The following is a 21274-nucleotide window of genomic DNA, read 5'->3' as shown; positions in this document are numbered from 1 at the left end:
TTGTAAACCACCAAGAAGCCTATTTTGACATTAACCAGTATATACAGTGGTACCTCGGGTTACAAACTCTTCAGGTTACAAACGCTTCAGGTTACAGACTCCGCTAACCCGGAAGTAGTAACTCGGGTTAAGAATTTTACTTCAGGATGAGAACAGAAATCACACAGCGGGGGCGTGTTGGCAGCGGGAGGCCCCATTAGCTAAAGTGGTACCTCAGGTTAAGAACAGTTTCAGGTTAAGAACAGATCTCTGGAACGAATTAAGTTCTTAACCTGAAGTACCACTGTAATGTAATCATAACTGAGAAAAAATGTAATTGCTGGAGCTCCTGCTACTATTGAAGGCACAGCTACAGGGAATGGTTGAAAAGCTGGCAACTCTGGCTGTAGATATCCACTTTTTTTTTTGGCAACAGACAGTTGTGTGCTTGCTTCTGAAGCAGGAGGTGGCAGTAAACTGACCATGAGCACATTTCCCTCCCCCCCACCCTTTTAAAAAAAGCATCAATGAAAACAGGGGCAAGATACAGCCAGGGACACGTACCAGTGAATAAACACTTTCCCACACCAATGGGGACAGTCGGTGGGTGGGTGTGTACTCCTTAGGGTGGCCATTTATCCATCACCAAAAAAGAAAGAAAGAGGACAAAAGAGGATACAGATCTGCATAAAATTTGCATGTGCTAATTTATATGTACAGATGCAAACTTAGAAATGATTACTGTAATTTAAATAGAAATACAGTTCATCTCTCCATAGTAGGGAAGACTGTGACCAGGTGTCCTCTGTGCCTGCCTGCTCAGTCTGTTGTCCAAATGCTGATGGTGGTGGCTGGCCAACTCCGAGGCCTCTCTTGCTCTCCCTCCTTATGGTTCTTGTATCGTTAAATCATTCCTGGACTGGACACCCCTTCCATTAAAGCAGTAGTCTTCATTTGAGGACTTGTTTCTTAATTCTGTATCGTCTATTTGCTCACTGCTGCTGCTGCTGCTGCTGTAACCCACCTGAGATCAGGCCATGTCCCACCAGCTGAAGACCAATGAAACAGAGGACGGTTTCAAACAGACGACTGGCAGCCCTTCCAATGGAGGACCGTCCTCTGTAAAGTTGGACATGTGAGCCACCCTGATCCCATAGAAGAACATGGGACTTCTCCAGTGCCAGATTTTATTTATTCGTTCTGGCCTTTTGAACAGTTCTCCATAATGTCTACAGTGCCAATCATCTTTCCTCAAGCCAGCGGCAGACAGGCTTCCCTTTCGCCACCTAGGAGAAAGGCCACTGTTCAGTGGTTAAACACCTGCTTTGAAGGCAGGAGTCCCCAGGTTCAATCGCTGACATCTCCAGGTGGAGCTGGGAGGGAACCCAGCCTGAAATCCCAGAGAGCCAGTCAACAAAGACAAACGCTGAGCTAGATGGACCCATGGTCTGATTCAGTATAAGGCAGCTTATTACGTCCCTATAAAATTCAAATAAGAAACCAGAGAGCCACGATGTCAAAGGTTGACCAGGCCCCTCAGCATGCCTCCCAAGCAATGCTCTGGGCCTGGAGTAATCAAACAGTAATTATTTTAATTCTTCTTATTAATTCTTCTTCTTCTTAATAATAATAATAATAATATCATAATCATCGTCAGTATTGTTTCCATTACGGCTAAATTTCATTACAATAAAAATGGAACCACATGTCACAGTCACTGTACAGTAGTTTGTTTTGTCTTAACGAGTGGAAAGCCTTCTGCTTCTAGGCACATTGCTAAGAACTAAGATGTGGACAGAGGCTGAGATTGAGAGAAGACCGCCTCTCGGTTCCCTGGCATGGCATTGAGAAGACAGGCTGGGCACCAAGTGTCAGAGGTGGGGGAGGGTCGCCATCCCTTCGTGTCTCTAAGCTACAGGCAGATCTCAGCACGGTGGAGGCCCCGATTCCTGGGAGAAGCTCCTGAGATCCACCTATTTTTCAACAAGTTACTAAGACATGAGGTTGTTGTGGAATTCTTCCCACTGACTGGACAAGACTTGGCCCAGGGGGTTGAAAAGATTTGGGTGCGCATCCCACTGGGATGTCCTCCTGCACTGAAATGATGGTGCAGTTCCCATTCATTTCAGAGGGACTCATGGAAGAGACATTCTTTGTGGGTTGTGCCCATAATAACTAAGGTTGTTTGGGATATATAGATAGAATCCTTTAAAAAAAAAACAACAAGGGAAAAAACCACACCTTATGATAGCTTTCATAGCTGATACAGTCATGGCTAATAAAATTAACATGTTGGATCTAGACTTCTCCATGCATGCTGCAACTGCGTGTACCCTCCCAATGTGTCAGACCACAACTCTTGTCAGCCACTGCTGGCATGACTGGTGATGGGAGTTGTGGTCTAAAACATCTGGAGGGCACCAGGTTGGCAAAGACTGATTTATGCACAAAAAGGAGGCCAACGAGAAAAGGAGGTTGCCAGGAAGAGCACCACATTAGACACCCATGGAGGAAACTAAATAGTACAAAATTCAGCCGAGATCATATTTCCTGAGGCCTGTTGGAGATTAACACAGGTTAATGTGCACATTTCCTTCTTCGTGGAATGGTTATGCACACATTCTCCATGAACGCTAGTGAATGTGCACAGTGACTGGTTCTTATGCACATTAACAGCTCAACTTACATTTTCCTTAACACGTCTAATCAGAAGGATGCCCTATTGAGTTTATTGTGACTTACTCCCAGGGAAGTGGGAATTGCAGCCTAAAAAAATAACTGTTAGGAAAGCCTTTTTCAGAAATGTCATTTTAGAGGCTATTTATCAAAAGAAAGGACTATTTCTTTTTTTAAAAACAAACAAACAAACAACAAACAACCAATCCACAAATGGCTAGAAATTTGGGTTGTTCGGTCTTTTCCAATGCAAAATAAAACAAAAATGCAAAGGGTTTGGGATGAGCCTGGTAACAGTTATCAAAACTCTTCTAAAAACAGCAGCAGCAGCAACTTCCTTCTGATAAGTAAACACTGCAATTTTATGCAGAAAGAAAGAAGCATGATTTTTTGTGGGTTTTTTGTATGATGGTTGATACTAGATGGTAGATTTTTTTAAGGATTATATGCCCTGTGGGTTTCTTGCTAGTGCTACAGTTATGTGATTAAAAGTTAAAATTTTATACTATACAGTTATATATCCCAACCAGCCTTAGCTGTTGTGCTTGTCGGTCACTCAGAACCCTTCAGTATGGAAGTGACGTTAAAACCTTGCAGGTGAGGGATGGACGGCAGCCGCTGAAATTATGAAATATCACTTCCATCTTGTGCCCTGAATATGGTTGATTTGGGGAGCTCCAGACAGCACATTGCTTACCCGTGGGATTTCCCAGCATCTATCAGTCAGGAAGTTCCATACAGTCCAGTCACGGCAGCCAATCAGGGATCACGCTCCCAGGATGCCGGGTGGCACACAGTCCCTTGCCCTTGATTTGGGCCTGTCCTTGCTTGCGAAAGTGTGGCGAAGAGCAGGGTCCGTGGCACGTCTTTCATGGACTCCTTCCGGACGAGGTGGAGCCTCTCCTAAGTCAGCAGTGGAGGGTGAGATTAAAAAGGCGCCTCCAAAAGGTTTTCACAGTGCGGGGGTGGCGGTGGGGCTCCTTGGTTTCGAAGCCTCAAAAAGTAGCACTTAGCTTCATCTTCCCCCAGATGCTGGATTGCCAAAAATCCCTGCTCCCTGCTTTACTTGGATATGGCACCCAACTGCCTCCATAGATGGAAGAAGTTTGGGCAAACTCTTCCCCTACAACTCCATGGAACATGCTACATTGTGGGTGCGCTGGGAAGGGAGGGGGTGTGTGTGGACCATGTGACCGTGAGCAGGAAGAGAGCACAAGGATGCTAAAGGATGAGAACTTTGGGGATCACCAGGAGGAGGGCACAGAGGAACCCAAAAGCGCTGGGTCTCCATCAGCAATGCCTTCTGACATTTTAAACTCACTGGCAGCGTATGCTCAAACCCAGAAAACCAAGGACTCAACCCATACCACTTCTCCCAGCCCTCACCACTGGAGGCGGCACTTACATGTAGGCTGCCTTGAAAGATGGGAGGCTTGGTGATGAGGAGATATCAAAAGGTATGTCCAGCCCTTCAGTGTCTTGGCTACAGATGTGTATGATTTTTGTCCCACCCCACCCCAGAGTTGTTATTCTGATTTCCTAAAACATTTCTCTCGAAATTCTTAGAGATGCTTTTGCCTGAGCAGGACCCTCCAAATCTACCTCGAATTCAGTTTCGGGGTGACATTTGGTGGCGACTTAGAGGTGTGTGGAACTCCCCTCCCCCTGAGAAATTTCATACATCTTATTGAAATTCTTGCACCTTCTTTGTAGACATTTTATATGCGAGCAAGCCCCCCTCCCTGCATTTTGCTTTGCATTCATCCAAATAGGTAGCACCCCCTAGTCTTGACTTTTTGGAGATATAAAGGTATAAAGAAGAGGAAAGATCTTAACTTATTTGCAGGCCTGCTCCTTTTACACTATATGTGGATACACAGATTATTTGGGTCTCCATCTTGGGCATTTATGAATGTGCTACCTTTGCGGCTTTATTTATTTGTTTATTTATTTTATTTTAAAAGCCCCCTGTAGCTTAGTGCTGAGATGCAATGAACTACTTCTTTCACTTTCACAAGAATGCTTCATACTGTGCCACAGCCAAGGATAGACTGATATGGGAAACTCTGTTACTGAAGAGGCTCACCTGTTCACTGTCCAGGCACTCTCTGGTGAAAGCCAGTTGCAACTAATGCCCACGACAGTACATTACCTCTAAAAGCGCTTCAGTATGGAAGGTGGGAATGCTCAAAAGCAAAGGGAGTTAGTTTACTCTCCACTGTGTTGGTGGGGCAGACAGCACAGGAGAGAAATCTCTGTTGAAATTTCCTCCTGGACTGAATGAACGTGCTTTGAGATGGCAATGAGGGAATGTCTCTTTTTTGTGAATTGTGCCCCAGAGATTCAGGACACGCCTCGGTGGTTCAACTTGGTCGACAAGAGGCACAAATCCAGGCACGAAGTCTGGAATCAAATCCCCACTAAAGGCAGCTGTACACAATCAAGCACCCTTCTTCTTCTTACAGTTAGTTTTTTTTAAAGAACAATTTGTCATCGCTGAAGCCCACTTTTGCTGACATTGGACTGATTTCTATGAAAAGAGAGTCACGGATAAGTGACTTTCTGGTGACCTTGGCCTGAATTGATGAAATGTTGTAAAACAATTGCTCTAAAAGGCACAGGGGGGAAAAATAGGAATGGCACGGTCGTGCTTTTAATGTCCTTGATATTTTTAATAGAAAAACAAAAAGTGGAACTTCTTAGTGGCATCACACAGGGCTCTTACGAATCTGGTCAGAGGCCTTTCAAAATACCACTGTGCCTCCAACCCTCACTGCATCCTTTTGACTCTAGGCCAAATGGTTTTCAAAGTGTGTTTTGGGGAACCTGAAAGATGGCTGGGTGGTTTCTCAGAGGTTCCTCAATAAGAGGACTTGGAACAGTGGACAGATTTTCCTGAAAGAGTTCCAACCATCATCACAAGGCCCGACGCCACCATGTGGCATGGTCAGGTAAATGCTGGGGTGCATCCCACTAGCGGTGCCTATAGAGGACCACTATTAGGCAGCAGTCCCCTGCTCTGGTCCCTTTGGTGGCCACTTGCACCTGACATTCTGCCTTGTGGGTGGAAAAAAGAAAAAAAGGCCACCACTACAAAAAACTCTGTAGTGGCCATTTTGTTAACCTACAGTGTGCTAGAACTAGAACTTCCTATGCATTGTGGGAAAATAAAGACTGAGGGAACAGGTGCCCACTCAGATACACCCATAGGAGGAGGACTTGCGCTCTTCAACCTTGGGTTCTCAAAATTTGTTGGGCTACAACTCCCATTCTGTCCGAACTTTGTCTAAACTGGCTAGGGGTGATGGGAGCTGTAGCCCGACAATGTTTGGGGCCCTTATGTTGAAGAGTTTTGACCTGTTGCAATGTGCATGGGTTCAGTGGCCTTAGTTCAGCCTTGGCAAACAGAAAGATGTGGAAGCTCTTCCCTCAAGGTAGAAAACTTGAAAGCTGCTGGCTGAGGCTAATGCCAGCCTCACACCACTGTCCCATTCCCAGGACTGGGTGCAAGCAGTGGAGACTGGAGACAGGAAGGAAGGGGCATCAGAGTGACCAGACAGGTTGAAAGGCTCTAGGGCAGAGAAGGCAGGGACTCTGCTAGCAGCTCCACCTATCTGCCAGCAGAGGGCAGTGTTGCATTTCTTTATAAGGCATCACTCTGTGGTCTTCAGAAAGGCTCACAGATAGATTGCAGCAAGGCAGACATTTGTGGGATGTCTGGTGTGGGTCAGAAGGTTTAATGGTGGAGCATCTCAGGGTGCTTCCACATGGCCAGAATGGGCATGAAAAGGATAAAGGGGGGAGGAAGGTAGAAAGGTGGGTCTGCATGCACTGAACGTTGGGAGCAGTAGGGTACCCACAAATAATATCGCTTCATATATCTTACCCCACTAGATGCAACTCTTGGAAATGACCTTGACAATGAGCTATTTTCCCTACAGACTCATCACTCTGTTCTAAGACAGGAGTGGAGAACCCCTGGCCCATAGACTGAATGCAGTTCTCTAGGGTCCTCTTATCTCACTCGTGGGACTCTCCCCAGACTGTGCCCCCTTCTGGCCCCGGTCCTTCCCCTCCCCAAGCAGGCAGGAATGTGCCCTTGAGCAGGGACAGGGTCTCTTGCTGCCCCTTATGCCAGGAACTCCCTCCTAGACCACTGGATGCCAAGTGTTGTCCTACAAATGTTGTTGAATCATAGCTCCCATCATTCCCAGCCACCATGACTGACCATCACTATTGGTCCTGCTGGTTGGGGCTGATAAAAGTTGGGAGTCCAACAACATCTGGAGGACCACAGGTGTTCCCCATCTCTGATAGGTATGCAATGGCGATTGGCGCCCACTGGGACTGGTAGGGTGGAAGGCAAGGAGACTAGCAGTAGGTGGAGTCTGAGCCCATGACAAATAGAGCCACTGCCTGACTGGTTGTAAGTAAGAGGGGCGGCAGCTGGAGGCTGGCTGGGGCCAGGCTGAGGTTGGTGGGGCACTGCTGCCATGGCCTCTGGTGGACGTACATTGACTGAAGGTATTCTGCGCATAAAGCTAGTCACCACTGCACCCAGATGAAAGCAATGCACTTGGTTTACAAAGGCCCGAGGAATTTGAGCTCTGCTCATGCATTCGTTGAATGCATATAGACTTGCAGTGTGGAAGGAGGATGGGGGGCAAGCAAGGAGACTGCCCCCACAATGTCCCCTTTGCTGTGTCATCCACCCTTACCTTCCCACATTGATGGGGAAGGTCTGAAGATGGCACACAGTTCCACTTGTGCAGGTTGGGTGGTTGGTGGTGCCAGAACTCAGAGACATTCTAGGAAGCTGAATGTTGGAAGATTCAGGAGAGACAAAAAAAGGTCCTCCACACAATTCACAGTTAGAGAAATTCAAGGAGGAGATGGCTATCAATGGCTGCTCAACTGGACATGTATGCTCTTCCTCCACTGTTGGAGGCAGAATGCCTCTGAGTACCACCTGCTGGGAACCATGAGTGGGGCCAGTGCTCTTGGACTTAGGACCTTGCTTGTGGGCTTCTCAGAGGCATCTAGTTGGCCACTGTGAGAACAGGGTGCTGGACTAGATGGGCCTTTGGCCTGATCCAGCAGCAGGGCTCTCATCACTGCTATTTTCTAGAAAAAGAGGTGCTGGAACTCACCCTTGTTCTCTTATAATGGCAATGGTGCCTACCTGAGAGGGGCCGGAATTGAGTTCCGGCTGAAACCCCCCCATCATAATCTTGTGATTTTACTCCATGTACTTCAGGCAGTGACATCAACACAAGTCATGGGCCAGCATCCACCATAGCTCCTGAGGTCAGCAGGCTAGAATGGAGGCTGCAGGCACTACATCCTCATGATGCTTCATCTCTGTACTCTAACAGAGGGAGATGACTGGGAAGGAATGGGAGGAGGCACCCAGAGGTGCGTGTTGCTGCTGTTGCTACTGCCACCGCCCTCCCCCAGCAACCATTGCCTGAGGCAGATCACTTTTTTGCTCTGCCTAACAGTAGGGCCAGTTCTGTACACGAGCCATGGGTTTACTGCCAACCCCACCAACCCCAGGTCATTTCTTTCCTTCCTCTTCCACAATGCATTGTGCTGCTTTATTGCATGTCCTAATTATCACCATGCGGTGGGTGTTTCCCCTTTTCTACAGTATCGGTCACCAAGGGCCTGATATGATGACAGCAGGAAACAGGGTGGGTTTCACTGAGCACTACGGAAAGGGGGAGATCTCAAAACTAGGATGCCATCTCTGATGGCATGGTGGGTTGTGCTTCTCTTAACATCCCATCCAGCCCTGGGAAAGTTGTGCAAAAAGAGCCCCCTGAATATACAAGCCAGCCTTCCTTAACCTGGTGCTCTCCAGCTATTTTGGACTACCTGTTGGCTGGGACTGATGGAAGTTGTAGCCTAAATCAGCTTGTGGGTACCAGGCTGATGTAAGCCCCTTAAAAGCCATTGAGTCATCTCATGCATATTCCAAGCACATCACCTGTCCTAGATCAGCAGCGGCTGCCCTGTTCTCTGTCCAAATAAGGACTGGGCATAACCTGAATCAGGGCAGGAGCAAAAAGCCACCTGACAATCGGATTACAATGCCCTAGCATGAATTACAGCTCCTAATTACCTTCTCAGCTCACCCTCCCTGCATACTTGATGTGACAGCTGATGTTTGAGTCTGCATCTGAGGCCACGTCGGCTCCATTGCCGGATGAGCCATCCCACCAATGTACTTGTTTCCACTGGAACTGTGTGACACTGGACTCAGCCATCTGCTTGCGCAAGCCGGCAAAGGAGACCCACCAACACAGTGAATGACTGTCACTGGGTTCAGCTCAGGACTAGCTTTGAACAGGGGACATAGCTTGTACTGGCTGAAGGCTGCACACTAGGTTGTATTCAACTTAAGTTTCATACAGGCTAGACCCATGGGCATCAATGAACCTAGATTAGTCATGGCCATTCATTTCACTGGGTCTACTCTGAGTATGACTAACAGTGGATACATCCCCCTAGCTCTATCTGCCGAAGTTTGCATGATGAAATATAGGCAGAGGGCATCTGCTTTGCATGCAGAAAGTCTGCGGTTCAATCCTCGCTGTCTCCAGGTAGGTCTGGGAATGCCCCTGGCCTTAAACACTAAGAAACTGCTGCTAGTCAGTGTAGACAATACTGAGTTAAATGGACTAATGGTTTGATGGAGTAAAAGAAAACTTGCTCTACTCACCACCATGTAACACTATTTTTGCCTCATTCAAATTGCAGGTTGCAGTGATGGGAGCAAGGCAAGTTGCAACATGAGCGCTATGACTCCTGAATATTTTACACTCTCTCTTCCATGCACACATCTTCTGAGACTTCACCAGCCACTGTCTCCACTTTCAAGCTTAGCATTGCAACCATAAGGTCTAGAAACTTATTTCTCGGAAGATGGAAAAAAAGCTCAGTTCTGCGGCCACCTCAACACTCTGTGCTCCTCCCTAGCTCATGGATCCAGCCATTCTGTTGGTGGGCTGTTTATTTTGCAGTCACTTTTTTTCATTGACCCAATGGAAAGATACCCTCTCATATTCAACTTAAGCCTATGCTTCTTGGCCAATGCAATGTGAACAAGATGCCAAGATGGCAACTGAGTGGACAGGAACTGAGAAGATGAAGAGCCCACTGCTGGTTCAGATCAAAGGGTGGGCACCTAGTCCAGCATCCTGGCTGCCACTGCGGCCAAGAAGATGCTTCTTGGAAGCATGCAAGCATGACATGAGGGCAATCACCTTCCCCTGCTGTTGTTCCCCCAGCTACTGGTATTCTGAGGAAATGCAGGGCTGTGATGCTTGTGTAGTTAGTGCTGCCTTTGGGAGGTCAGAAATGGCTAAGCTATTTCATGCTGGTCTGGACTTCTGCCTCAAGCAGGACTTAGGATTTCCTCCTAAGGCACTGCAAGGAGAACGTGGATGGGGAGACTAGACACTAGAACTCATGGACATCCAATGAAGCTGAATATTGGAAGTCCTTCTTCACGCAGCGCAGTTAAACTATGAAATTCTCTCCCGCAAGAGGTAGTGATGGCCACCAACTTGGATGGCCTTGAAAGAGTTTTAGACAAACCCGCGGAGGATAAGGCTATCAGTGGCTACTAGCCACTGTGACTATGTTCTACCTCCGCCACTGGAGACAGTATGCCTTTGAATACCAGCTGATGGGAATTGCAAGTGGAGCTCAGGTATGGCTTGCAGGCTTCCCACAAGCATCTGGTTCCCCACTGTGGGAATAGGGTGCTGGCCTAGATATGTCTCTGGTCTGATCCAGCAGGGCTCAACCCAGGGCCTCCCTCCAACCCAAGCACCCTGGCTACTCAATCAATGGCCTTTGAGAGGCCTCCTCTATGCCTCCTGCCCCAAACCTTGAATTTGATTTGGGAGGGTGAGGCAAAGCTGGTAACAACCGTTGGTGTTTTGCTAGGCCCTTTTTGTCATTGTGAAATCAACTCAAGTTGATTTCGCCATGAGGAATTGGATTCAAAAGTGCCAGCCTACGTTGATTTCATCTGGCCTCCTTTTGGAAGGTTTTCTGTGGCATGGCAGTTCCAGTCTTGACATGTATTGGAAAATATCATCATGTCTCCTCCTGGAAGATAAAACAGCTGGAAGACCCTCAGGTGATCATCTCAAACAGGGATGGGCGACCTCTGGCTTTCCAGATGTTGGTGGACTACATCACCTTGGACCACTGGGTCAGGGGTGCCAACTTGAATGAAATATTGTGGGGGCCCAGGTAAGCCCTGCCCCACATAATTGATTGCATGACACAGTGCATGAACACAATTTGAATGGCAATGCCCATTATTTTTTGTGGGGCTCCAGCCCCCTCAAATATTTTATTCCAGCGGCCGAAGCCCCCACGGCCTCTAGGAGTTGGCTCCTATGCACTGGGCCATGCTGGCTAGAGCTGATGGTAGCTGAAGTCCAGCAACATCTGGCAGACCACAGGCTCCCCACCTCTGATCAGGTACAACCCCTTAATATGCACCAATTATTATGTTAGAAAACACAGCCACACTCCCAGCCACACACCCTGAGTACAACCCTTTAACATGTGCCAATTCTTACATTAGAAAACACATATACACACAAACACACGTGACAGAATGGTGGGATCGCTGAGCCCCTGTATGGTGCAGAGTGTTAGTCTAGGACCGGGAAGTCCTGGTTTGGAATCCTTGGTCAAGCATGAAGTTCACCTTAAAGCAGCTCATTGCATCTAAGCCCAATCTACTTCACAGGGTTGAAGAAAACTGGAGCACCTCAAAGCCACTCCTCCAGACCTGGTCTCTGATGTAGTCCTTCCCACATCATCCTGCTCCCCCACTGGGTTGATGCATTACCAGAGTAGTGTAGGAGAAGTCATGAGGGGTTGTCAACGATGCTGCTCTCACGTCATAAGAATCATTGTCATGATACAATATATCCTCAACCTTCAAAATCCCAAAGTGATGTTTTCTGCTCCTCTTCTAGAAAATGCCATCAACCGCTCTTAGCACCCCATAACCGCTCTTAGTAGCTTATTTTCGCTGTTTCTTCTTCTTACTCTATGCTCTCAGTGGTGAGGGTGAATAATCACGCCATCTATTTTCATGTTGATGCCCTTTTAATTTTTTATATATATGTAAATTAGTCCTGTTACTCTTCCTTTTTCTAAGCCAATGGCTTTCAAAACTGTGTCCCAGGGAACTTGGGTGCGTGTCTGTGTGGATCTGTTGATGAGAAGACCAGGAAAGGTGGATAAGCTTTCCTGAAAGATCTTACCCACCACCATCCTTCTTTCCTTGCAAAGTGGAATTGTGGGAGAAAACTAGGCCTGTTCTAGGGCCTAGTCTTAGTTTACAGTGGGTAAGAGGGAGGCCAAACAGATCTAGCCAGTACCCCATGCAAACTAAATTCGCAGCTTAGATCACTTCCCAGAATCCTTTGGAATGAGCAAAGGTTCCAAAGCAGGCAAATAAACATGGAGTGTTCCCTGAAGGAAGGAAGCTTTAAAAGCACTGCTTTGAGCCAAACCTAGAATCTAGTTCCTTTATAATCCCCCCCCATTGGACAATTTGGCTCCTAGAAGATCCTTTCTCATAGGTGTAGCTCTTTTCTGAATCTGGCTTTCATTATCCTCCTTGAGCTGTAAAACCCATAATTCTATACAAGACGACTCCCTGACATGCTGTGCAGAGTGGAATCATGACTTCCCAAGTCTTGGGAATTGTGCTGCTGCTGATGCAAGAGAATGAGTCATTGGTCATTTGAGTGGTATCACCACAGAAGAGTACAGCCAATGCTATTTTTTAAGAATCTCTCATCAGGAGCATCAGCTGCCAAGACTCAGGAAGTTATAGATGCACCACTCCTCACGGAACCAGTTCCACCAAATGTTTGTCGACCAGCAGACCTTCAGCCAAGTTTCTGGGGCTGATGGATATGGTGGTGGCCACCCATCCCTCTAGCTATCTCCCTTGCTTCATCCAACTTGTGTGTTTGTGTGTATGTGTTGGTGGTGGGGGAGATCTTAGTATGTTTTGTGCGTGTAGGGTGTGGGGACTCAGGCTGCTGACACGGGACGGGACGGGGTCTCCTGAGGAGACGAGAAGGCTCTCGCCATCAGAAACACAGCTGTGGTCTTGGGCAGTTTCTGCCCTTCGGTTATATTTATAGAAGTACATATACATATAATATTTATAATATAAATATTGATGGGCCTCGAATCCGTGGATGCGGAGTGACGGGGTTGTTGATGGGGGCCCCGAGCCTGCAGGACAGTGAAAAAAGCTCATGGAAAGGGGGCGGGTTAAGGGGTCTTGGTGGTGGAAATGCCCACCAATGGGAGCAGGGGGCAAAGGTTATATAAGAAGAGAATCAGAGGAATAGAAGGGGGAAAGGTTCCGGTCTGGATGGACCAGAGGAGAGCAACCGGTGAAGGCTGGCAACCGCCACATCTTGCTATAAGAGCGACGAGTGAAGGAGGCCAGTTTTCACATCTGTCTGGCTTCAGGTCCATGGATTGCAGAAGTTCTTGTTAAAAAATTCAGGGATTGCGATCAGGCCTAGAGTTGCCCTCCCTGGGGAAATGATGGGACACAGATCACAGTGGTGCTGTGTCTTCTGCACGTACAGGATGGTTAGAAAAGAGGCCCCTGCCCTCACAGTCTGGTCTGGGCCTCGGGGATGTAGATCTCAATGCTGTCTGCACTTTCGGTGGCTGAGCTCTGGCGGAAGGAGGCAGCCCTCTTGGCCGCCAGGAGCCTCTTGCGGGCCTCCTGCCTCTGCCGGTCCACAGAGTCCAGGGACCGGTCCTTCACTGGGTGCAGCCGGGAGCGTGGCGGCTTCTTTGGTATTGGCGGAGGCACCTTCTTTTCCTCCTGCAAAAGGACAAAGAGGGAGGGAGAGAGGGAGAAGGAGGGAAGGCGTTAGTGGGAAGGGAAGGACCCATGACAGGCACAGCGCTGGGGTGGTGGCTGCAGCAATGGTGGAAGGCCCTTCCCTCCCTCGCTGTGGGATATTTACAATGCAGTCATGCCAACAATGCATGATTGCTAGATAGGCTCATGATGGGAAAACAGAGTTTTCCTGTAAGTTTGCTAGAGAGAACTCCGAGAGCCGCTTCCACTGGGTCCTGACATAGAATATCATCACCTGGCTGGGCATTTCCTCTTTGCTCTTTCACCCCATTCCAGCAATGTAGAACAGGCATAGGCAAACTCAGCCCTCTAGATGTTTTGGGACTACAATTCCCATCATCCCTGACCACTGGTCTTGTTAGCTAGGGGTGATGGGAGTTGTAGTCCCAAACATCTGGAGGGCCAAGTTTGCCTATGCCTGATGTAGAACATACACCTCTCAGACTCCACCTTAAGCTAGACTTTGTAACTGAATTACCATTTTAAGCCTGCCTGAACAAAAGCAGCAGTATCTGTTACTCTTCATCAAGTATTATGAGTGAGTAAATGCTTTTTAAAAAAACCTTTTACAAGACTGTTGGTGTGATTATTGTTTTAAGGAGGAGACAAGGCGGGAGTACCAGGAGAATCCAGTCTGCCTCAAAGCATCCTGGATTACTTAAACTAAAAGGCTAAAAGCAGCTTCCTTTTAAGCTGCAAAGGGATGCAGTCTGCTGAACTCACAAATGTGAGGAAGGAAGGATAATATCTAATAAATATGTCCTCTAGCATCTATATATACACATCCCTACACTCGCTTCAGTATAATTCCCAGAGTCTGATAGTTTCAGTTTCTCTAGGTTTCTCTGATTCCTCATTTTTCCAGCCTTAAGTTCAGCTCTCATTTCCAGATCAGTTTGCAAAATTTTTTTCCAAGTTCTCTCCAGGTGTCGTTTATAGTGTGCATTCATGATAGTTTGTGCTCGTGAGGGTATCAAAGACCCTCCAAGGTAGTAGTGATGCAGTAACCCCGGGGATGCATCGCAGGAAAACCAATAAAGGAGAACGATGTGCGGATGACCCAGCATAAACCCGCCACTCATGAAATATTATTGCATCAATGACACGCTGCAGAAAATGACAGCCCCCAAAAGAGCTCCAGTCTGGAGTGTGTGTGAATGCAAGTATCTGCAGGAAGGGAACAAAAGTGTTAAGAACGACGTTTAAACAAACCAATCGGAAATAGCTTTTCAGCCCAGGCTGAAGCTGCTTCCTGCCTCTCAATTCAGAGGGAATAAAGAGCTTTGTTGTTCTGCAGTTTTAATTTTAAAAAAGAAAAAAAAGAACAAAGGTTCATTAAAAATGCCCAATTATTTTGCTTCGACCAGCAATGCAGCTCTAGAGCCGCGGGGAGAGAGGAAAACAGCTGTGATGGCTTTATCTGAATCCCTCGCTGGAAATCTCACAGGCCACCTGAGATAAGGCGCAGGAAGGGGTGCAGAACAGCAGTGAGCTCGGGTGAGAGGATGAGCACATCCCCACTCTGTGCAGGACACACAAAGAGGAGAGTGACATTGGAAGGGCTGCTGTGCCTTTAACTGTTCTGGGTTAAAGGGGCAACACAGGGAGTGTGTTGGGTAATAAAAAGCATCACTCCCCCATTATCACTAATATGCGCATACATATTTGCAAACTTTATCCTAGTATATGCACTTTTGTACACATTACTTAGCTGGAGAACTGCATTGCAATACTCAGAGAAGTGTGAATTTCAGAGGGTGGCTGTGTTTCAGTTTGCATATTGTTTCAGAAAGTGTGAATTAGAGAAGTGTGCCTTTAAATGCCAACAGTATTTGATTTCTCCCCCATCCCTAATCCTAATCCTGGGCAACGTTTTACTGTGGGGAAGCAATCCGGCCCTCCCTCTGAGCCTTCTGAATTCTAGTCAACTTGCTATCAGCCCACATGCACCTACTTGATGTAGAATTCCACTGGCCTGGGTGCAAGGTTACTTACTTATTTATACTGAACTTCCAGGGGCAAAGAACCCTGTTACAACATGCACTGCGAACCATCTGGTTCCCTGGTTGCCTTGCCCCCTTTTCCTCTCACCTTGGGCTCGATGGGTTTCCACCCATTGGCTTTGAGCTGGTGAAGTTCAGCAAACTTCATGCTGACATCCTCAATGGAGAGCTGCAGGAGGTCCCAGAATCCGGCCAGGTCCTGGAAAGTGGGCATGGGGAAAGCATTGGGGTCCTGCCAGGAAGGAGAAGGAAGGAAAGGAAAAAGATTGAGCTGGTGTCAAAGGCTCCCTCCTGTTAGGAGGCGGAAATAAACCTGGATGAGAACAAACAAGAAGGAAGAAATGGGGCAGGCGGTTTTCTGAACTTTGAATGTGGAATTGAGATACAAAGTCACACCTGTTTCCCCCAGGGTTCTGAGGTGCACTTCACTTTTGCAACATGAAAGGTTTGCATTTTGAGTAGGTAAAAATGGCTTGCGCTCTGTTCACCTTATTGGCAGGAGACAAGCCAGAGCAAGAACTCATGCAGAGATGCAACAAGGCAGCATTCTCTGAGAATGGGTAATCCTGTCATGTCTCTTCCATTTGGAAAGGGACCCAATCCTGCCCAACACACAGATATGGTAGAATCATCCACTTTCTGATGAGAAGGAGACAAAGCAAGGGCAGTGTTTCATTCAGAGACATAGGAGACCTTTGTGCCTACAAGAGTGCTTTTAACAAGCCTGTTGATTTATCTCTTGTAGCACACAAGTACTGAGCTGCTTTTCATGTAACTTCTGATTTTTTGAGGAAGCGCTGTTGGTGCCCCCTCCCCAGCCACTTACAGTAGAATTACCCTGAGCCCTGAAAAGTACATAGAGCTGGAAGAGGAAGTGGGAAAGATAAGTCACTCTTCCAACTTCCTCCTTCAGCTCTATATACCATATTTTTCGCTCCATAAGACGCACTTTTTTCCTCCTAAAAAGTAAGGGGAAATCTGAGTGCGTCTTATGGAGCCAATGGCGCTGCACAGAGAGGGAGAGCTGCGCGGTGCCCCTTCAGCGAAGTGCCTCTCCTGGCTTCTGCCTTAGCTGCGCGCAGCCTCTTCCAGGCAGGGGGAGCCTTCATCCCGCTGCCCAGGAGAGGCTTGGCGTGGCTATCCCAGAAGCCAGAACAGCTAGAGGCTATCCCAGAAGCCAGATCCCTCTTGCTGTTCTGGCTTCTGGGATCCAGAATATTTTTTTTCTTGTTCTCCTCCTCCAAAATCTAGGTGCACCTTATGGTCTGGTGCGTCTTATAGAGCGAAAAATACGGTACTTTTCAACGGAGAAGAAAGGGTAAGGATGCTCACCACCTCATTGAGGTGAAAGAGGGGCAGAGTTCAGAGGATTTGTAGGCACCAAGTCAAGACTGTAAGGGCACCATTCTGCACATGGGCATCTCATTGGCAATCCCTGGCATACAATGACACCACATCTCCAGGGAAGAACTTAGCATGGGGAGATGCTGTTTTCCGCAGTAGTCTCACATCCCTTGTAAAAATGTCATTCTCCCGCAAGAAAGGAGGCTAAACCACCCACAGGTGACATCAAAAAGTGACTTAATTTTAAAAGTGACAAAAGTTGGAGGACCTAACAACAACAACAACAAAATCTAGGCACACACAAGGAGATTCCCTGACCATGTTCTGCTGGCAGAGTCGGTAAAACTGCTGGACTTTCTGTGACATCAGGAGCTGGGCACTGCCCACCGCACTACGAATCTTCTCAAGGACTAGGGAGGTACACAAAGAAAATGAGAGGGTCAGTACCACATTGCTCCAGAGAACTCCCAATGCTGGAGAATTTCCATTGGTTACCAGAGTGTGACATTAACCATGTCTTTGCATTTAACATGCAGTTGTTTTTTCAATACAAAAAAATAAAATGACATCAACTGATGACAATTATCTGGATGGCATCAGTCAGGCAGGGAGCCTCTATTCTCCTCTGCTGTGTTCTGGAGGAAGACCCCCTGCTCTGAAGTTGGTATTTGCACTGGGAGGAAAGTTCCCAAATTTGGCGCTGATAGGGGATAACTTTATGCCCTGATTGTGGGCTCTCCCAAATCACCTGATTGGCTAATGTAGGATGCAGGATGCTAGACTACACAGATCTTTGGTGTCATCCAGTGGGGCTCTTCCTTTATCATTATGACAACAAAATTACAATCATATAAATCTTACATTCCAATGAGGGATGGACAAACCTGTCTATTTTGTTTCCCCCTCAGTGTCACATTTTCCCAGTTTCAAGCTTCAGCTTGCTACATTTTCACATCAATTTGTAACAGTTTAAAAAAGTTCTCACAAACATTAATCAGCACTTTAGTATACATTTATTCTAATATACCTAATTCTGTGTGCAAATTTGCTTAATATACACGTTTCCTCATATTTGTTATTTTCATGAATGCATTTTTACGCATACTTCCCCCCAATGTGATTTGATTTTTTTTTAATACACTGCCTCCCAAAATTTAGCGAAGTGTGAATTTTGAAAGATAGTTGTTTCATTCTGCCTATTGTTTCAGGGAAGCGCAAATTAGAGAGGTCTGCATTAAAATGTCAACCGGACCAAATTTACCCCCCCCGTCCCGAATTCCAATAGACATTTCCACGACACTCCCCCATCAATAAAGCAAGCTAGCATTTCTTCCTGACATGGTAGCGCTCTCTCTCTCTCTCTCTCTCTCTCTCTCTCTCTCTCTCTCTCTCAAAGAACACAGAGGAACAATTCACAGTCCAAAGAATGCTGCAGTCCAGCAACAGATTCTTCACATGGACCCACAATTGTATAGCTTGGTTCCCAACCCAACTATATCTACCAGACTGTACCAGCTTGTAAAAGGAAGCTGGCAGCCCCAGATGGGATCCCCCAACCCACAGCACCCGGCGGAGACTCACTCTCTTCCGGCAGATCATAATCTTCAGCCTCCAGTTCCATCTGCTGGCACCAGCCTTCCATCTTCTCCACCTCCGCCTGCAACAGCTTAATGAACCACTCGCCGTCCCGGTGGCAGGGCGATGCTCGGCCAGAATCGGGCAGGCTGCGCGACCCCCTGTCCATCCAGGAATCCTGGCGCGGCACTTCCACGGTGTCGTACTGCATCTGGTAGTCTTCCCGGTAGGCCCACTGCCCTTGCGTGTGCACCGTCTTGTACACCGAGTATTGCCGTGTGGACTCCGGCTCTGAGGAATGCCGCTGGAAGGAGCGCCCAAACTGAAGGGCCTTGTCCTCCGTCGCCACCGTCAGCCCCGCCAAACCCTCCAGCTCCAGGTCAGCCTGCACGCCGGCAGTCACACTGTTGGACCGCTTGAACCGAGCGCGCCTGCGATAGGGAGGAGAGAGGGTTCGGTCCCTTGCAAGGGCTGCAAAAACCAACCAGCTTGGATTTGCAAGCACTAGGTCCTGGGTTCAATCCCCAGTGGCATCTCAAGGTAGGACTGGGAAAGGCTGCCTGCCTGAAACCCTGGAGAGTTTCAGTATCAATGGACAGCTGCTGGCCAGTGTCAACAATACTCAGCTAGATGGACCAATTGTATGACTCCAGTATAAAGTGGTATCCTATGTTCTTACAGGTATGAACCCTGGAAGTTGTGCTATACAAACAGGCAGCCCTGTTTAGGGAATCTTTTAATGTTTGATGGATTGCTGTATTTTAATATTTTGTTGGAAGCTGCCCAGAGTGGCTGGGGAAGCTCAGCCAGATGGGCGGGGTATAAATAATAAATTATTATTATTATTATTATTACTATACCAAGTCAACCTGCTGGTCCATATCGCTCAGTATCTATGAAGAAGGTCTGGAGGCTGCAGCTGCTGCCAGATGGTTATATGGGGCAGTGAGAAGGGACCATATTATGTTCATCTTTCTAACTTTGCACTGGCTGCCTATTAGCTACCAGGCCAAGATGAGTGCTGGTGTGTAAGGCCCTATATGGCTTTGGACCCAAGTACATAAAGGAGTGCCTCCCCTGTGCTTTAAGATCTTCAGGGAAGCGGCATGGGGTGGGGCCTACTTGATGGTGGCTCTCCATTTATGGAACTACTGCACTGCTGAGATCGGACTGTCCCTGACATTGCTACTGTTTCAGCTTCATTTGAAAATGTACTTATTTCACCAGGCATTTAGTGGCTGGCTGTGGACATTAACAGCCAGCTTATTTGGCTGGCTTGCTTTGCTTATTTGCTTATTTGGCTGCTCTGTGTTGTGCATGTGGAATTCATTTGTTGTAATCTTAAATGTTCTATTATGGTGGTACTCATATATTTGCATGCTTTTATTCTTAGGTCATGATTGAAGGAAGGGCAGGATCCTGCTTGCGGGTCCTGTTTGCAGGTTCCCACAGGCATCTGGTTGGCCACTGTGAGAACAGGATGTTGGACAAGATGGGCCATTGTTCTGATCCAGCAGGCTCTTTTTATATTTTTATGTTCTTAATCAGCGGGGCTTAATTTGTGCCAGGGCTCAGCCCTGGAATACATTTCAAAGAGAAGCAGAAGAGCCTCACTGTCTATGTGTAAGTTTGCATGTTCCTTCTGCACCACGGAATACCCAAAGGATTCAGAGGCAGGGCTTTCCCATGTGTGAGATGGGGGCTTGAGAGATGCTTGAACCCTGGCTCCTCTCCTTACAGAAAGGAAGCGGTAGGGATGAGGGAGAGAACTCAGAAACTGACAAGCCGCCACTAAGCAGCATCATGCCTGCATGGTTCCATCGCTCCCTCCTTCCTGTTCACTGGCCTGTTTCTATGACAACCAGCGCTGGATGGATGCTGAAGGACTAGAGGGAGGGAGGGAGGGAGCACACAGAGCAGAGGACGTGCCAGCCAGTCCCTGACTGAATGAAGATATGGGACAGCTACATGGTGATCACCTCACATGCTCTTTGATTCAAGTGTCCGTGCAGTGAACTGAAGGGAAATAAATGGGGGTGGAAAGATGCTGGACTTCTCAGAGAGTCTAGAGTGCATGTCTGAGGAGTGCATGCACACACCTCAAAAGGCTTCCCTTTACTAAGTCAGACCATTGGTCCATCTAGTTCAGCACTGTCTACACTGACTGGCAGGAGCTCTGCATGGTTTCAGGCAAGGTTGCCTCCCAGCCCTACCTGGAGATGCTGAAGATGGAACATAGGACCTTCTTCATGCAAGGCAGATGCTCTACCACTGAGCTACTTCCCCTCAGAGGGATATTCCCAGAGCCCTACCTGGAGTCACCAGGGATTGAACTTGGCTGATGCTCCATTACAGGCTTCCTCAACCTTGGCCCTCCAGATATTTTTGGCCTACAACTCCCAGGTTCCCTAGCTAGCAGGACCAGTGGTCAGGGATGATGGGACTTGTAGTCTCAAACATCTGGAGGGCCGAGGTTGAGGAAGCCTGTTCTATTACTGCTACAGCCCTTTTCCAGACAATTAAGCTGGAGCCAGGTTGTTGGCCCATCTGGTCCAATATTTCAAATGCAAAGTGGCAGTGGCTCTCCAGGTTTCAGGCAGGAGAATTTCCCAGCTCTGAACCAGGGATCTCCTGCATGCAAAGCATGTGATCTATAACTGAGCTATGGTCCTTCTTCCCCGATGGCTTCTAGTTCAGTGTTGTCTATATCAGGCGTGGAGACCTTGTATCCCCTTGATGTTGTTGGACTTCAAATTCCATC

General features: G+C 47.6%; 1 protein-coding gene across 3 annotated transcripts in view; it reads right to left on the bottom strand.

The window, feature by feature from the left end:
• Positions 1–2837: 2837 nt before the first annotated feature.
• Positions 2838–21274, bottom strand: part of DLGAP3 (DLG associated protein 3) — a 187593-nt gene continuing 169156 nt past the window's right edge. For all 3 annotated transcript variants that reach the window (XM_083625487.1, XM_083625489.1, XM_083625488.1), the window contains 4 exons: positions 18520–18944; positions 17257–17348; positions 15683–15826; positions 2838–13552 (listed from right to left, as the gene is read on the bottom strand). In XM_083625487.1, coding sequence (XP_083481613.1) covers positions 13334–13552; positions 15683–15826; positions 17257–17348; positions 18520–18944 — 880 coding nt within the window. In that variant the 3' untranslated portion in view covers positions 2838–13333. The remainder of the gene's footprint in view (positions 13553–15682; positions 15827–17256; positions 17349–18519; positions 18945–21274) is intronic.

Source organism: Podarcis filfolensis (genome assembly GCF_964270895.1).
Source record: "Podarcis filfolensis genome assembly, chromosome: 8".
Classification (NCBI taxonomy): domain Eukaryota; kingdom Metazoa; phylum Chordata; class Lepidosauria; order Squamata; family Lacertidae; genus Podarcis; species Podarcis filfolensis.
This window is presented reverse-complemented; position numbering and strand designations above follow the sequence as displayed.